This window comes from Arachis hypogaea, chromosome 3 (genome assembly GCF_003086295.3).
Source record: "Arachis hypogaea cultivar Tifrunner chromosome 3, arahy.Tifrunner.gnm2.J5K5, whole genome shotgun sequence".
Classification (NCBI taxonomy): Eukaryota; Viridiplantae; Streptophyta; class Magnoliopsida; order Fabales; family Fabaceae; genus Arachis; species Arachis hypogaea.
In genome coordinates, this window is record NC_092038.1 from 11,696,796 (window position 1) to 11,716,420 (window position 19,625).

The following is a 19,625-nucleotide window of genomic DNA, read 5'->3' on the forward strand; positions in this document are numbered from 1 at the left end:
GTGAGAGGATAATTTGCGATATCTATCGAACATCCTTATTTTTGTATTAGTTCAACCCGTCTCAAGTTGAAAAACTTGAAATAGACAGATTCTTAGCAAAAGAAGTGAAATGTGAGTAACTTTCTTGGGAGTATATACAGGTGAATACTAACGTAAAGATATACAATATGTTCGTTATATATTGTAAATTTAAATATTAAAAACATAATATGTCCCCTACGAATTGTTTCGCCTCCAAATTAAAAAAAAATATATAAAATTTAATAATTAAGTATTATACTAAAATTTGACCAATATCTAAAAAATTAGCCGAATTCTAAATGTTACTAACACATATAATTAATTTCTTTTTATTTAACAATTAGTCAACAATGAGAAAGAGGGAGAGGTGTAGGAAAATATAATATAAACTGTTGCTGGAAAAGAGAAACAATAATTTGCAAAAAAGAAGATATTAGCTAGTTATTGAAAAAAGATCATTTCACAATTTCACACACACACACACATATACATACATATATATATATATATATATATATATATATATATATATAATATAGTATAAAATTCGCACGCGGGCCAAATGTTTGTTCTAATATAAAAATTAGTAAATATATTAGGTATATATATCCATTGATATTAATAGTGATTACTCTTACTTTATAATTTTTTTTTATATAAAAATTTATTGTAGAGAGTAATATAATGTTTCATCTTCTATTTTTGATAGCCTAAAAAAACTTTTTTTAAGTCTATATTAGTAAATTTTATTTATATGTGAAAAAATTATTATGCAACACTTTGTTATTGTTATACACCAAAAAATATTAAATAATTTATACAAGTAATTTTTATTATAATTACACAGACAATAATTATTAAACATATGATATTCAATTATATATTTAAATTTAAATCTAACTAATTCGATTTATAATAAATATACTATTAAATAATCAAATAATAAATATAAAAAATTGCATTGATGTGTATCATTTAATACCCTCGAACCAACCTGAAGTGTGCATTAACAGACTTTAACATGCTCTAACCCTTAATTACATTCTTAAAGGCACACAGTTTTGCTGTCAATTTTTCAAGAGCATTCAATAAGACATTATATTCCATAGTTTTTCTTCACTTCCCATATAAGTTTGTTAGTTTTTCTATTTTTCCTCACTCCTTTTATTTCCTTCTGTACAACTGAAAAAAAAAATTGTTTCCTCAAATTTATAACCCAATAAGAATTATTCAAACACTTCAAACAAATTCTAACTATTAATTACATAAACTAAATTTATTCTCAGAAAATTAGACACATTTCCTATATAACTTCATTAGCATAATTATTCCAATAAAAAAAATAGTTGAGATGTTCAGTTACTTAACACAATAGTTGATACAACAACATAATTAACATTTTTCTTCTACTTAAGCATATATAATTGGCTAATCTATTAAAGTAACACAAATCAACATTTAAGCACATGCTAACATCCTTACACATACAAAAAATAGAATAAAATGTAGTGCCTTAAAGCACAAATCAGTGGCTACTACAGTGGTCAATGGCTCAGAAACAACTATTTTCTTTTAGTTCTTCGAATCAATAATGGTGTTGCCTAATGAATTGGACAACCCCCAATTCTCGGCACACAATACACATTCACACACTCCTTACATACTTACTAATTTTTTCTTCTCGGTTGCAGCTGGTAGGATTCGAACCCGAGACCTTTGGGATGGAAAAGGGGCGGAATGCCGTGTGAACTATGGCTCATTGGCAAATATGAGTTTGTTTAATCCAAGAGCTTCTGAACTTTTGAAACTTTTGGGCTATAATACTTTTTAGTAGTACCTATAAATATTAAGAAATAATCACATGTTAAGAAGGCAAATGGGTGCACCAAAAAGAAAAAAGAATTACTCATATGAGGTTTTTGTATTGCTAACCCAACAAATTAGACTCTTGCCATAATTTCACAGCCAAAGCTTCTTAACAAAAAAGAGTATATGAGGAATTAAGGAAGCTTTTTAACCCCGAAAAAAAGGGAGGAAAAAGCAAAAAGAGAGGTGAGCACCAAAGTTTCTGGCTCATCAATTCCAATCTTCGCTTCAAAAACTTTTTGCTTCTTTTGCTTTGAGTATTCAACAGAAGATATAGCAAGCAAAAGAATACTATTACATATATTAAAATACTTAAACTATACTTTATAATATTATTATTTTATTAATATGTTCAACATAGCACTCATGACATTATTACATACACAAATATATAGCAAGCAATTAATTAACACCATAGGCTTAAATACTCTCCAAACTCTCAACGACTAAGACACGTATCCAATAGTGCATAGTGAACAATTGACAAATAAAAATACATATAAATATGTACCAAAAGCTTATCAATGAATAATAAACTAAAACAGAAGCCTAAGGAGATGGTAAATGCTATCAAGTCATCCAAGTCACTATAAGAAAAATATTATTCGTATATATATAGTACTTGACAGGGATATAAAATATTAAGCTACTGATTAATTTGAGGCACTAAAAAAATTGACAATAAAAAAGGAAAAAAATCCAATAAATGTCATGAACTACAATTTTCCACCAATGTAAATTAAGATGACTCAAAAATCAAATTACAAATGAGTTATAGTTCAAATGGCATAATCTCTCCATACTCATTTAAGAGGTCATGAGTTCAAGTTTTTCTATCTTTGGTAAAAAATAAAAAAATAAAAAATAAAAAATTACACAGCCTATGACCCAACAACAAATTAAAACTAGGCAGCTAGAAACTAACTTTAGTTACTAATTACTAATAATAATAAGAAAAAATAAAATAACACAATGCAAGGAACATACCTTTAATCCACGCAATTTTCATGTTTACAAAAATGGTTTAGTATTCAATTTTCATACCTTTAATGCACGTAATGCACCAAATTTTTGAATTGTGATGAGATAATTTTGATAATCTTATCTTATATTACACTAAATTGTCAAAACAAAAGTAACTGCATCCTAGATAATATACACTAAAGCTATATACACTAGACTACTCAAACATTCCCACCGAGAATTACAATACACTACTATGAAAGCATTTCCTGTGTATTAATTACTTTTACCCTGCAATTTTATGTGATAACAGGAAACTTCCGTACCTGTTGGTGCCTCCTTTGAGTACTGCAATCATGGCTAAGCAAAGCTGTAACATTTCCATATTGATCAGAATGAGAAAAGTTTAAAAAAAGTATACAACAACAATCTAAAGACATATATATATAGGAAAGCCATAAAAAATAAGCTAAAATATTCAATTTATTCAAATTCTAAAAACAAAGATAAAAGGAAAGAATATATGGTATAGTTAAAACACCATGTTGAATTAACTGTTACGTTTGATGGGATTCAACTATTATTTTTAATCCTACAGGGTCAAGCAAAAGAAATTAGAATTCTAAAAGCTGCATTTTCCAAAACATGTTTCTCATCTGTTCTTAGTAAAGAACCCAAATGAAAATCTTTAGTTTAGAAAGGATGATTTTTTTTGAAGCAGCAGTGTTATTATGAACTCATATACTAATTCTTCTTCACACAAACAAAAGCATATTGCATCAGTGCGTATGAAAGAACCTATCTCCGTAGCACCTTGAGTACATACTGTTAAAAGTTCATATATACACACACACTAAATCAATGCTTTTCCATCATATACATAAACAGATAAATACTATTGGAATAAGTTATTTTTGAAATTTACTAAAAACTTAAACACAATAACAAAAGAAGTAAGTAAATACCTAACATTATAAAACCTCTTTCCTCAAGGATTTTTGAGCCCTTTTCAAAACTGACAACTTCCTGACCTTAGCTTTAGTTGTCAAAGCAGCAGTATTCTTATTCTCCTCTAAGAACATCATAACAATCCTTGCCAAGCCTCAGGAGATGCTTTTGGTGCTGGAACACTCTCTCCTCCACTTATATTCCCTGCCAAAATTAATTATCAGATCAACTATGCTTTTTGGATTAAATCAAGATCATTCTCTTTCTCAATTTCATTTTCTTTTCCACTATAAAAAAAATAGAAACTTCTTTCAAAAGTTATTATCTTTTTTAACTATAGTTGCCAACTAATATTTTTCAGTGATCTATAGTTGAGAAAGCCAAAAAGGTATGCCACTAAAACAAAAAAGCACTGATCTTTTAGTAGAAATTTGGATGCTAACCAATGAAATACTTCTTCGTAATTGACGGATTCGTCAATTGAAATGTTCGAAAAAAATTTCCCCCTTACCTGCTAATTCTTGAAGGCACATTCATTTGTAACAAATCACCACTGGTATGTTTCTAAGAGATGAAGATTCCTGCAAAAATCAGAAGAAAAAAAAAGAAAAAGAGAAGCAGATTAAATATAAATACATAATTTTTAAAAAATAATTCAACTTTGGAGATCTATTGAAAGGAACTAAATTTTTACTCCTCTCTAGATGTTCTGCCCATATACCATCAAAAGTGTTAGATATTTTTTATTCTTATAACATCTCCAGTAGATATAGCAAATTATGTAGTTATGAAATTTTTTTCACCTCAATAATAAGCTTCATAGTTCATAATAAGGAGAAATCAAGGGCTTTCCGATTTGATCAAGTAATGACATCAAAAGTGATTAAAAGCAAGAATATGTCTAAAACTAACCAAACGCTATACCACAAAGCAAAAATCAATATTCGAAGTGGAACAACTGCCTGTGTGACTTGATTCTTGAATTGGAGAAAGTTCCTTTTGCAATATCAAAAGTGTACCAATAGCATGCTTTAAGATAAGAGATCAATTTGATTCACAATAAATCATTGAAAATATTGTTCCTAATGCTAGCAATATGTGTTCCGTAGACTTCTATATATTCTGGATTTATGTTCATACTTGGTTGATTGATAACTCTTCACAGCACTTAATTTATCAGTTACTGAGGGTGGAAACTGGAAACCAATTTTTTAGTGCTTCTCTAATTCCATTCTTATATTCTGGATTTATGTCGTTCATTCGTGGGGTTTTCCTCTGTACTATAATGGTAGTTACTTTAAGCTCGTTCTCTATGTTTTAAGAGTTGAAGTTCCTGAAACTAAGTTGTAGGAGATTATTCAAATTACTTAAAGCACTAATTTGAAACAGCAAGAGTTATAGCTGTGTTCATATAAGAGGTACCTGATAAAATTCAAAATGTTATTATCAAATAATTGTTTGTCTCACAAAAATTCACAGAAAACAAAAAGTACCTGATCAAATTCAAAAGGTTATTATGCAGTTATTATTATGATACTTATGAATTGATGATAAGTTGCATTTATATTATTTCATCTAAAGGCCAATCACAGATGAGTAAAAATAAGCTAATCAAGCATACCAAATAATGAGTAGTCTAAGATGAGTGCAAATCAAAGTAATATAACATCAATTTTTGACGTAAATGAAGGCACTAACCTTGGGCTCATACTCAACGCTTGCCTCGGAGAGTAAATCAGCTCTAGTTTCTCCATCCTTGGCTTAGCATTCATTCTCTCAACCTCCCCTTTCAGCTATGCTCCCTTAGAGACACTGATTTTGTGCCCTTCAACTCTGCTCAATTTGCCACCTTCAACCATTCCGCTCAATTTGCCCACTCTGCATTTGCCTACGTTAATATGCGAAACCCTAAGGCTCGCGCCTTAAATCTTAGTTTGTAGAATTAAACTTCAAAACCATCAAAACCACTTAATTCACATATGCAGTTTAAAGCTTACAATAAGAGATTTTAAAGCCCCTAAATACTAAATAGATATCCTTTTATTCTGCAAAGCCTCTTAAGAAATTCAAACATATACACATTAAAACCAAATAAAGTAACACCTCATTTGAATCCCTAGAGAAGCCGCCTTAAATTATTTAAAATTCTCGTTAGTTATTTCTTTAATTCTAAAGCCACTTCATTCGTTTAAAAGAAAAAAGAAATTATGATAGATTAACCAATATTTTAGAATTCCAGACAAATTCTGACCAAATGAAGAGCCAATTCAAAATATTGAAAACTGATCAGCTATACTAATTTTAAATTTCTTGTAATTCAACAAACTGCTGGAGTTAAACCATAAATAACAAAGACTTCAACTAACCATTTCTTAGCTCAGAGAATTGCCTCTCCAGATTGCATTTCTCATTCAACATCTGCAGCTCTTGCATCCAAATAAATTCATTTAATTTCATGGAGTTAAAAAAATTTAGATACATCTTTCATACCTGTGTATATTCCATACCTTCATACAGGTAACAGCAACCTGTTCCCAAAGGGAGAAGATCTCTTCCTCCTGAGCCCTGGCTCGGGCATGAAGTCCCCGCAAAAAGAAAGTTAAGTATAGTAAAGTATTGTGTAGCATCTGCTAGCAAACTTTTAAAACTGAGTATCATAGAAAAAAAAAAAAAAATATATATATATATATATATATATATATATATATATATATCACATTTCATTACCATAATGTCAAGATCCTGCACATTATTGAGTGCATCATTGCTTTGGAATTTCTGTGAGTCTAGAATACTGTTTCGAAATTGTGCCTATAATGCATGCACCAAAAAACTTATAAAAAGCTTAAACATTCAATTCATTCAAGACACAAAATAAAAAGCTTTGCCAATTTAAGTTATAAGTGAGTTAAAAACTAACACAGTTGAAAAGACTTATTTTTTCAATTCATTAAGTGAAAATTTCATAAAAAGCAATAATACACACGAAAAGACTCGGGAAGCACATAACAATATGAAAAAAATCTCAAAAAGATTCCAACAAACTTATAAATATCAAACTAACCATTTTCATTTTTTTTGAACCCCTCCCAAAAAATGGAGCATATCATACATCTTGTATATTCCCAATTTCTATTACTCTCTAACAAAATCATCTTAAACCTGTTAAATTTAGCTCTTGTATTTGTCCCAGCATGGATAGGCTTACTTGAATTACTTTAGGAAAGTAACACGATGAAATAATGTAAATATAAATGTTAATTATCTGCAACTACATCCTGCTTTTCTGAAAAATAAATTTAATAATTGTTCCACATTAATAAGCCAAACAATTTATAGTTTCTACACATGATTTATGCACATAAAGATACCAAGTAAACAATCCAACAGATGCAACCAAATAACTAACCTTCAATTCTATCTATAACGTCTGAAAAGTTATCAAGTATTGCACACCTTCCAAATCAAAAGCACAATTGAAAAAGAAATTAACTGTCTCAGTTTTCCCCTTGAAGGGTAAGAGTCAGGTTTCTATCTTCAACAACCTTGAAAAAATAATAGAGAAGGTTACTACTTACTACCAACCTGAACAAAACCTCAGCATTGAACATTAAATTAAAATTAACAGATAAAATGAAACAAATCAGCTTAAATAAATGAAAATATAAATTTTAGGGAAAAAGAAAAACCTTAACCACCGTCCATCTCTTTCTCAACCTTGGCCTGCATTTCGCAGAAGGCGCTAGCTTTCTTCTTCTCTGCTTCGATGGGAGCTTTGGTTAGTAAAGCTAGGTATACCAAAATCAAAAATCTTTTACTCTGATTCATTCACAATTTCAAGGAATACGTCATGTTTCACTATATATATGCCAGTTCAGAGCCTTACAATAGAGTGTATTTGGTAGATGTAAACGATTATATAAGATCTTAAAAGAAAAATAGTGAAAATAAATTCACAAAAACTCACCTGAATGTACCTTCTTTGGCATGATGAACACCGTTCAAAATAGAGAAGATAGATATGATGAAGAAGTGCGAACTGTGCAATAAAAAGGTTATTTTTGTTTAGAAAAAACTTTATGTAGATATTGGTAGCCAGAGTGAACGTCGCAATATCACATGGCATATATTGAATGTGTCAGGATAGTTCCATTTTCACTGGGCTCCAAAGGTCACCAGCATGCCCGATTTGGAATATCTTAGTCAGTTTGGGAACATCGTTACTTGTATTTGCTCTTATTCTCTTCAACATCAATGGGGACCAAAGTTATCAATCATCAAAAGAAATCAGAGATCGGGTCATACCTGGAGTTTACAGTGATGAATCTGCAAAATCATTTGAACCGGACGCCTTTTGCAGCGAACCTGATCTTCAGCAATAATACATGAGAGCTTATTAATTAATGAAGATTGAAGAATTATAAATCATGGACCTTCCTTGCATATATATAAATTTGGAGGGAAGGAGTGAACAATATATTCAATAGTAAGTTCTATAATTCTTCTGTACATAACTTTTATCCTCATGTAGAAACAATGTATTTAGTAGCATTGAAAACACTGTACAGTTGAAAATAATATGAATATTTTTAATCATGCAAATACTGATAGTTTGTAACTTGTTACAAGGAACTGTAACTTTCTTTTCGTTCTTTTTCTTTTTTTTTTGGGTGGGGTCCCGGCATCGTTCTTTTTCTTTTTTTTTTGGGTGGGGTCCCGGCAGGAAAAAGGGAGGACCGGGGGGGGGGGGGGGGTTTGGAGCCTTGGAGGAAATAAAAAATAAATGAGTCCCGTTAGAGAGACAATGAAGTATTTATGTTGTTTTTTGTGATATCTACTCTCAATTTACCTCAAAAATCCCCTTTTTCCGCCGCCCCACCATGTGCGCAGCAACTGCGTCCTACCGCTTTATTTCTATGATACGTGTAGCCTCCGTTCCTGCCGACTGGAACTGTCGCACTTCGCCTCCTCGCGCTAACGTCTTGCCGAAAGAACTTCTGTCACTCCTCACGCAGCCGAACATCCGTGACCTGTAACTGTTCAGCGTCATCGATGTGAGTTGCAGCCTTGAACCCTGCGCTTGTATCATCCCAGCGCTGCTACCTGGGTTTTGTTGAATTACTCGAAGAATGAACATCCGCAAAATTTGAAAAAATGAACATCCAAAATCATACAAAAACAAACATCCAATGTGAACGTGTATAAATCATAACCACCAATCATTGTCTACAACTAATCACCCAATAATAACCATCTACGTTCACAGAGAAAGTGAACATCCGGCGACAGAAAGAAGACACAAACCGACTGCGATGGAGGCGCTGGACGTCCGGATTGCTGCGGTGCTGCGAGCTCGACTCACACAATATGCGCGTCCTCCCTATGTACGGTGGCCTATGAGGACGACGGCGACTGATAACTATGGCGTCACTGTACCGGCTTTTGCTTCGAGAAGAGAATAAGAGAAGAGTTTATACCGTATTGAGAGAGGGAGATAATCCTAATTTGATTCTGACAGAAATCATGATTTGATTTAAATTTTAAATAAGAAACTACTCAAAATTAATTAATTGCCATAACTAACGAATCATGATTTAATTCAACTTTTAAATTGAAAACTATCCAAAATTAGTTAATTACCTCTAATTTAATTCTAATTTTATTTTAATCCCATTGTACACATTATATAAAACATACATTGGGACTACTTGAATCTAATAGAAGATTAAATAATAATAATAATGATGTTGATGATGAAATGATACAAGGATACATTACATAACATCTACTTTGTCCATATATTTGTCAACTTGTTGATATTTTAAAAGATTGAGAACTAATTTAATAATTTTTTAGTCGAAGACTATTTTGTTTAAATTTAAAAAAGTATTATAGAAATTTTTACATATCATTTTAAAATGATTAATCACATGAAAATATTTTATTAAAATATAATAATTAAAATATTAACATATATTTGGTAAAATTTATTATATTATTTATTATTTTTCAATTATTTTATACTAGCAGCTTAACAGGCACTATTCAGTCGCTTTTTCTATAAGATTTAAAGTTGATTATTTTAATGATTTTTAAAATTTTAAATTTGAATAACCTAAAAATAATAATATAGAATATCATATGATAATATAGAAATATTTAAATTAAAATAATCATATATTACCTATCTATATACAATAATAATATGAAAATGATTTAATTATAATAAACGCATACGTCACTTATCTACAAATAATATATATTACCTATCTGTAAACAATAACAATATGAAAATGATTTAATTAGAATGAACACATACGTCACTTATCTACAAATAACATAATTCATAAAATAGTAATTATTATAATATATTATCTTCTTCTATCTAATTCAAAGCCATAAAAATAAATATAAAAATACGATCATTTACAAAAGATGAGTCATATTCAAAAGTCATATTTTTTTTCTTTGTTTAGGGACTTTTTTAAGTGGTAAGGCAAAATACGGATCTGTATTTGAAAAATCTTTCATGTGCCTACAAAAAGTGTAAAGATCAGATCTATAGAAGAAAAATAATTATGTCTTTTTTTTTGGAACTATAGATCAAACTATAAGTAAAAACATTAAGATAAGCCTAATGTAATTTGTGAATTTATACCGAGTAAAAATCTTTAGCAATTCCTCATATATCTCTTTATCAATAAATTCTTGAGCCTTAAAGAACTACAAAATTTAGAAATCAATAAAATATACCATATGCCAATACAAATTTCATTATATTTAAACGACAATTTAACAATAAAAAAATAAAACCTGTAAAATTAAAATTTCTTGTTTGAGATTGGATTTTCTACACATGCACAACAAAAGAAGCAATCAATCCCTCTGTAGAGCAGTTAAATTTATAATTATTCGATATTACCTCTATTTTGTGCGGTTTCTTAAACTAATGATAGGTACCTGCAATGTTGTTCTTTACTAACATCAGTTGGTTCCGTTCCTGCGAGTTTGTTGCTGGAAAAAGAAAATTGTTTAATTTATTATCATCGGTTTAAAATTATTTTGTGTAACTTTATTCGACATAGAAAACATAAATCTCCGTTACAATCTCAGAGTAACTTTTTAATATTTTAGGCATATACTTTTTTTCTTTATTTAATAGAAAAAGAAGAATATAGAAGGTGATAGATAATAGGCATATCAATAACATTCTGATTACGATGATTGCATTACCTTGTATGTTATTGAAGCAGTATTTTCTTTTTTATCATCTTTTAGAATTGGGTCTTGTCTGTTTTAATCGTTCCTCCCCAACCAATAGAATAAATTTGAAGGGAATGAACCTATTAAATAACATATGATTATGATTACTAACATAGAAATAGAAGTATGTATATTTAATGCAATTTTGACGGTAATTAATTTAAAAAATTACTTTATTGTCTATTGATTTGATTGATGCAATTGCTTGCTCATCTTTCCATGTACTCCAGAGACTTTGGAATCCTTCTTCCTGTAATTGATATTTGTTAATATATTTCTAGTATATCTAGTATGTCTTAGTTAATGATAATTAGTACGTATCTGTTGTGTAAAATATATGTTCAAATTCGTTGTCTTTATCTCCTGGCATATATTGATGAGTTCCTTTGAAATCAAATTATCTATTAAAAAAACATAAGTCGTTAGTCGTCAATAAATTGAAATATGTTTAAAAAAATATTTATATCAATGAAAAAGATTTAAAGATTAAAATTATATGTAGACTGAATTGTACTAAGAAGTAACTACACCACACTTACTAAGAACATAAATTATCTGTGGTGAAGGTAACAATATTTTTTTCAAAACTATATTTTTAGTAAATTCTCCACTTATTCCATCTATTTTTTTTGACTAAAATTTTTGTTGTTGACTGAGAAATACTTCGAGACAGAGCAACATATAATTGGCCATGACTAAACACATGTTTAGGGAGATAGATCCCTACTTTAGGAATGGTCTGTCCTTGCAATTTGTTTATTATTATTGCAAAATTCAACTTTACAGGAAATTACTTCCGGATAAGTATAAAAGGCCGTCGTGAATTCTCTGTGGTTTTGTGTTTTATCCGAGGCAAGAAAGCTCTTCTTCTACAGTGATAGCCGGTTAAAATTTTTACATCCAATATATTTTGAAAAGTTCCACGACATAGTAATTTTGTACCATTGCATAAGCCGGCCTTAGGGTATATGTTTATCTGAGTTAAGGTATTCTTGTTGATATAAATTATTAGCATCTCCTTCTACCTCATCAAATGAGACTAAATTTCGTTATTCTCCTGAAAACTGGTTGATAATTATATCATTAAGTTGTTGCACATCATGATTTTTTGGCGTCAATATTGCCCTTTCTACTATGTAAGAAGCGTCCCACCCGAGATTGTAAGTTTGAAAATATTTCTTCTATTAACTTGTGTAACGATGTTTCACCCTCTCACAAAATTGTCATATTTTCTTATATTTGTACAAAGTCTTTATGTATGGTGGGCTCAATTCTATCACCAATACACATAAGATACTCAGCAAAACCATGATCATTAGAAGATCGCATATTTTATCGCAAATGGAGAATTTTAGTGGAAGCCCATAAATAAGACTTAACTATAGAAGCTGAAATCATTTGTGACTTACTACCTTTCGGTACGACAGGCAGTACTTGACGAAAATCTCCTCCCATCACCATCACTTTTTCTCCAAATGGCATATCGTTTACTAATATGTCTCTTAGAGTGCGGTCTAATGATTGAGAATTAATTTAATAATTTTATAGTCGAAGACTATTTTGTTTAAATTTAAAAAAGTATTATAAAAAATTTTACATATCATTTTAAAATGATTAATCACATGAAAATATTTTATTCAAATATAATAATTAAAATATTAACATATATTTGGTAAAATTTATTATATTATTTATTATTTTTTAATTATTTTATATAAATACATATTTTTATGTGAATAATCCTATTAAGTATATACTAAAATTAATTATTATCAATATAAAATATATACTAAAATATAATATATTTTTTTATTTGTCCAAAGTATCTTTTAATCTGTCAAGACAAAAAGTGATTATATACATTTAAATTATTTTATGAATTAAATTTAACTAAATTAAATAATAAAATTTAAAATAATACTAATCATAATTGATTTTTATTATATTAGATTAATATTAATTAGATTTAATTAATAAAAAAATTTAAATATGTAATATTATTCAAAGACTAATTTATCATAAATTTATGTTTTATTTAAAAATTTATTATTAATTAATACTATAGACAAAATGAAATTCAAAACAAAAAGCGACTAGAGATCATTTCTACTCCTACGTTCTTACTAGCTTACTATAGGGTTGACTACTCAATTTTTAATTTTACTTAGAGCCCGAATAGAAAGTAGTAAAAGCTACATTTTTTTATTTTTGGATTATGAAATGTCATCATCTGTGTGTTTGACACCATTTTAAAGAAAGCTTTTAACTTCCTAAAAAGTTAATTTGCAGTTTTTTGAAAAAGTAAAAATATATAACTTCTCTACTTGTCGATAAGTTATTCTACCACTTACTTAAAAAAAATTAATTTTAAAACAAAAAATATACTTTCCTTCTTGACTCTGTAAAAAATATTGATCCTTCACCACAATTTTCACGCAAGGTCTTAGAACCACTGGCCTTCCACCATCATTTCACCGGTCATTCTCACGCAATGTTCCAAACTTCACAATTTTCACGTAATGATTCATCTGATAGAAGTATTGATCCTCCACTATCATTTTCAGACAATATTGCATTTGAACAATGCATATTTTTCTTCTAATTATTTTTTTATCATTTTATCATTTTATTTTTTATTATTAAATTTGTATTTAACTGTGGTATGAAATTTCAGTTTTAATTTTATTTTTTTCATATGTGATTTTATATCTTGCTATTATATTCATAGTTAATTATAGCAAGTTCTTGACCTTAATAAAGGAGAAGAGAGTTCTAATAGGAGTAAAAAATAAATAAAAAACAGCAACAAAATATGCATTAATACATATTTTATATTTATTTTTTATTTTTACCTACCATATCATACACAATATTAGTGATTAGGTTATGTAAAAGCAATATTCAATATTAGAAAGTATTTGTTATCATCGTTATTTTAATATTCATTCTCTTTTGTAAAAAAAATTTATTTTTTGAGTTATTTATCCAAACGCTACAACTTTAAAATAAGTAATTTTCTAACTAAAAATTCAAATACAAAATAACTTATTTATAAACCACTATTAATAAAAATCCTTATGTTTTAAGCCCTTTTTTCAAAAAAAAAAATTATTTAAGTTATTTATCAAAACTGAGTGTTAGTACCTCATATAAAATAAATCTAGAGAGTTGACCAGCCCATTTTTAATTTTATTTTGTTCCTCGCATAAAACAAATCTTTAGAGGATGTCGTGTTATTTTTATTCTCTTATAGAATAATTGTAGTTTTTTTTTAATATGTAAACAAATTGATACATTAATAAGTTATTTAATCATAATTTTTATATCTTTTGAATTTAAATTAACTTAATTGTTAAAATTTTATGTAAAAACAATCCCATTTGACTCGATATGTAATTAAAGTTATATATTAAATTATTAATAATATTATTATAAAAGTTAAAATACATAATTATATAAATTTAAATAATATTTTACTCTGATGTATATAATTGATGTATATAATTTATTAAAGAAGCGTCATGATGAATCAATTTTAGCAGAAAAGTCCCTTTTGTTGGTTTTAGTGTAGTTTTGCATTATTTGTATAGTTATTCACCTAATTAATGCATAGAATTTTCTTGCCATCTTATTATATTAATTTGCATTTGACCAAATTTGTGACTATTATTGATTTAGCGATAAAATAAATGGATTTCTCTAAAGTTTGAATTTCACTTTATAAAATAAAATATCATTTATTTTTGATCCTACTTATAAAATCAATAATAAAAGATCAAGACTTTTCTCTCTAAAATAAAATTCAAATTTTAAAATCATTTATTTTTGATCCTACTTATAAAATCAATAATAAAAGATCAGACTTTTCTCTCTAAAATAAAATTCAAATTTTAAAAGATTCAAATCCCAAATAAATATAAGAAGTAGACACTTTCGACCGAAATAGACACTTTCGAGTAAAATAGAGTGGTAGTGACTAGGTCACGGTGAGCGATAAAATAAATACTTTCAGCGAAAGTAGGGAGTGGTAGTGACCAAGTCGTAACACTATGTATAGAGACCGGCGCCTACCCAGTGCCAAAAGGTTAAAGAAATTGGCAACCTCATGACGAGAGAAAATCTGATGATAAAAGAGAAAATAAAAAATGATTGGAAGTAAAAATGTGGAAATATCTGCAATACTAGATTATCCTTTTACGTTCATGCACGGCGACATATTTTTTTAGAAAGTATTTATTTGTTAAAATAAAACAACTATAGATTTTTCGTAATTGAAAACAAATTGAAGGTAATGTAACCATCACTTTATTTAAAGCATGATCATATTGTGAAAGATAGTTGATTTATCATATAACACATTAATTATGCGGGAAAAAAAACTAGAATGCGAGTACTTCACAAACATATGCTTTGCCTACGTGCCTATGAAAGATATAAATCTAGAGATTAACTATACTAGTCATCACAAACATAAAACACACATTTACAAGCATGTACCATCATAGAAAACAACTACTGCTAAGTATTTTTTAACTTAACATGGGCCGTCATGAACACTCTGAGCCAAATAGACTAGATGCCAAGTAAGAAACATGAGAGTGAGGATGTTTAAGATGGAGGAGTATGAATTCAACTTCTTCAGCTTCTCATTAAGTTTGAGAATCTTCGATCTGAATGCGTCCTGCTCTGCACCTACTGTGGTTGTTGCTGCTCCTGAGGCCGAGACCGGGGTGGTGGCAGCATTTGTACCGATTTCATTAGGATCAGTAGTACTGTGATGTTGATGCTCTTCTGTAATGGGACGCTCACCTGTCATATCCTCTCTTCCCCTTCCTTCTTCTTTCTCCAGTTTCATCCTTTCAAACATCAGCTGATCATTAAAAAAACTTGAACCAATGTCATATCTTGAAAAGCTTCTCTAATACAATTACATCTCAACAAGGTAAATTTTGATATGTGTATGAAAAATATACAGACACTCGATTCCACCTTCTTTTTTATGATTGTTTCAACACTATATAAACCTTAAATTGTTTGTGTATTAAAAATGTTTTTAACCGCTTTTAATACCAAACGAGGAAGGTGAAAAACATCAATGATGAAGTACTCATATGAAATCATTAATTGTAATTAATCTTTTCCAAAAAAAAGAGTTGGCTTTAACTGTCAGTAGAATGAAGAACTAGTATGTGATCTAAATGAAGGAAGGAAGTAGCGGGTATATACCTTAGTAGCACGAGGTTCCAAGTAAATAGAATTGGCAAAAACAGTGAAAAGTGCGGCAAGAAGATTATAAGCTTGAAATATCCCAGCTTTATGGGAAAACACCTTGGTCGTATGGCCAAAGACATGGCCCACCAAAGCCATCCCAATACTATAAGCCATAGCTTTGAAATATACAGGGTATATCTTACTTTGTACCACCGCAAATTGCTGTCTCGGCATAATCATCGATAGTACGTAGCTTGAGAAGAAAGTAACCCAAACACACAGTCCATAAGCAGTTGTAAATCCCATCAAATTAGCCACACTCATCAATGAATCCAAATTGTCCATGGATCCCAAATATACAGCAGCTACTCGCCTCATTGCTACCCGAACCCCCAAAAGCATATCATTCCCTTCCGTGACGTTCATAACCACATCATTCTTGAGGGTTTCCCCATGTTCCTTTACGTTCTCCACAGCTTCTTTTGTATACTCCTTAGCATCATGAGCTTTATCGTAAACGGTTTCTTTGGCCTTCTCAACTGCACCACGCGCCATCTCTTTTTTCTTTGCCAGCGACTCTCTCTCGAAGTCGATAACGTCGTGGGCCTTTTCCTTGGCTTTCTCTACGGCGCTGGCTATCTTATACTTGCACTTTCCATAGGCGTCACAGATGAGGTCCTTGGAAGCATGGAGGAAGGCAGCATCGTGTGCTTGGGAGGATAATCCTTGCCCCACGTTAGGGAGAACAGATGCCACCTCCTTCATCTTCTCCTTGGCGGTGTTGAGAACATCACCGGTGTCAGAATCTGCATGCTGCTCCGGTGAGATGGAGATTTTGGTGTTCTGATAACCATCTCCATCGAATTCAACGACGACAACCCGATGGCCTTCTTTGACAATGGTGCTTTCTGCTTGCTTCTGATCTGCGGACGGAGTAGGAGAGAACATACCTGCAAGAGAAATCAGAAACAAACTCGTCGCGAACACGTTCATCATTTTTGTCATTGAAAATTAAAAACGGAATTTGAAGGTTAAATGGTGTGATGGTATTGCTTTATATACCACCGCTCAGACTGGAGATTTGTTTCGATTTTTTGGAGTATGCTAAAGTCGGTGGTTTACAACAAGGTGGATACTACAATGAAGATGGCAAAAATATCTTCTCATGAAGATGCTTTGGTTAAAAGTGTGGTTTATTTATTTAGCCACACTTTAAACAAAAACAACACTTTTATAAATATCAAAATCTAACCATACAATCCATCATCCAAAGGTCAAAAAGAAATATACTCATATGAAGACAATTATGCCATCTTCATTGTAGTATCCACCTTACAACAATGCAAATAACTGCCACGTTGCATGCAGAAGCGAAATCAGGTGGCGACACCTATCATATTTCTACCTGAAGTGGCCACATAACCCTCGTCGTGTCGAGATCAAAGGGCTCCATTTGTTGGAGGAGTGTAGAGTACACTACGACAACATTCTACAATCAATCGTACTCCTCTTATCTTAAATTTTTACTAAAGGGGTGACCAATGCATTTTTAACTTAATTTTGTTCCTCATATAAAAAAAATCTTTACAGGAGGACGTTATTTTTATTCTCTTATAGAATAATTGTATTTATTTTTTTTTATTTTTAGATAATTTAATACATTGATAAGTTATTTAATCATAATTTTTATTCTGTTAGAATTTTTTTACAAAAATACCTCATTTGATTTCAACGTATAATTGATGCTATATATTAATAATATTATTATAAGAGTTAAAATATATCATTATATAAATTTAGTTAATATTTTATTTGTTAATTAAGTATTCTTTAATATTTTTTATGTACTCTGATTATAAAGTTGAATAGAGTAAATTTATTAAGGTTAATCACGGATTAAAAAAATTTTAATAGTAAAGACGAAGTATGACAATAATATTTATAAAAAGTATTTTATATATATAAAAAATTAGTTATTAAATTATTTATTATATATTTATATATAAATATATATTATTTAATTTATTTTTAATGTGTATTTTATATTTTAATAAATATTTTTATGAATAATTATTTTTTATGTACACATAACATAACTATTATTATTATTATTATTATTATTATTATTATTATTATAAAATACGATTAATCTTAAAAATATATAATTATCAATAATTAAAGTACTAAAATATTAATACACTAATTTATATAATTTAAAATATTAATACACTAATTTTATATTTTAAAAAAAAATATTTTTTTAATAATATAATTAAAATATTTTCCTTTCAATATATTTCACTAAACAACTTAATTCTCTTTAAAGAAGCTTCAATGCAACAAGTAGAGATAATTAAAAAAAAAAAGCATTGGAGAGACAAAGACTGAAAGACTGAGATTAAGAGATAGAGATTAAGAGATAAAGATAAAAATAAATTTTAGTATTTTGTTTGGTGCAAAGTGAGAGACAGATATTAAAATAAAAATGAAAATTTAATTATAAAAGGTAAAATTGGAATTAATTAATTAAAATGAGAGTATTTTAGGTATAAAATGTTATTAAAGTTTCAGTCTCTGTCTCTAAAAATTTTAATCCCCTGTGTCCTCACTTTGTAGAAGTACTGAAATTTTAAGAACAGAGACAAAAATTTTAATATCAGTTTCTGAATGGACAAACATAATACTGAGTCTCAGTTTCTGTTCCATATTTGAAAACAAATGCTATCTAAGAACTTGAGACAAAAAATAAACTAGGATAAAATTAGGATTTTTTTCTCCAATAACGTGGGTATTAATATCAGAGCATAAATTAAAAGCTCTTTACAGTTTATCATGATTTGGAAAAGTACGTTGAGGTGCTTTTTGATACATTCCGAAGCCAACAAAGAGACCTAAAAAGAGGTTATCAATAAGATGAATGCAAGACTTAACAATTAAAAAGCCTCAACCTTTTTTTTTTTTTGATAAAATCTGTTTTCTCTTCTTTTTCTAATTATACTATGTATACCTTTATTTATTTGTAACTTTGATTGATTGTAAATGTAAGGACTTTTATTGGGAGAGAAAGAGAGCAGACCAAAAAATTCATCTCATAAGCTGAAAAAATATTAACAAGCTAGCCCAAAAAGTCCGGGGGCCTAGGAGTAAGATATGCCAAGAACGTTACTATGCCTTCATGATAAAATTAGGTTGGGGTCTAGTCGAGAAGCAAGATTCATTATGGGTTAGAGTCCTACGATCAAAAATTCAAAATATAGCTATATGGCATCTTTCCAAAGATAAACAGGAAAAGTAATATGTCTAATCTGTGGAAAGGAGTCACATCTTTTTGGAGTGATGTTGAAAAGAATGCT

General features: G+C 29.3%; 1 protein-coding gene and 1 long non-coding RNA gene across 4 annotated transcripts; both read right to left on the reverse strand.

Moving 5' to 3' along the window:
• Positions 1 to 1,431: 1,431 nt before the first annotated feature.
• LOC112789504 (uncharacterized) lies at positions 1,432 to 8,310 on the reverse strand. Of its 3 annotated transcripts, none has more exons than XR_003196266.3 (12): positions 8,104 to 8,310; positions 7,766 to 7,837; positions 7,488 to 7,556; positions 7,208 to 7,343; positions 6,526 to 6,609; positions 6,306 to 6,425; positions 6,165 to 6,224; positions 5,497 to 5,676; positions 4,310 to 4,379; positions 3,816 to 4,002; positions 3,177 to 3,220; positions 1,432 to 1,858 (listed from the first exon to the last, which is right to left on the reverse strand). It is a non-coding gene; the product is annotated as an uncharacterized lncRNA (long non-coding RNA). The 3 variants fall into 3 exon arrangements; XR_003196268.3 differs by having other exon boundaries at positions 5,497 to 5,686; positions 8,104 to 8,251; XR_003196267.3 differs by having other exon boundaries at positions 5,497 to 5,706; positions 8,104 to 8,251.
• Positions 8,311 to 15,343: 7,033 nt separating this feature from the next.
• On the reverse strand, positions 15,344 to 17,304 carry LOC112789505 (uncharacterized). Its single transcript, XM_025831434.2, has 2 exons — positions 16,288 to 17,304; positions 15,344 to 15,931 (listed from the first exon to the last, which is right to left on the reverse strand). Exons 1-2 carry the CDS (start codon positions 17,275 to 17,277, stop codon positions 15,596 to 15,598), a joined length of 1,326 nt encoding a protein of 441 aa, XP_025687219.1. The 5' UTR covers positions 17,278 to 17,304; the 3' UTR covers positions 15,344 to 15,595.
• Between the last annotated feature and the right edge of the window lie 2,321 nt (positions 17,305 to 19,625).

Coding starts and splice junctions, on each gene's coding strand:
- LOC112789505 (XM_025831434.2), bottom strand. CDS start 17,277: ATGACAAAAATGATGAACGTGTTCGCGACGAGTTTGTTTCTGATTTCT. Junction 15,932..16,287: donor TGGAACCTCGTGCTACTAAG/GTATATACCCGC, acceptor TTTAATGATCAG/CTGATGTTTGAAAGGATGAA.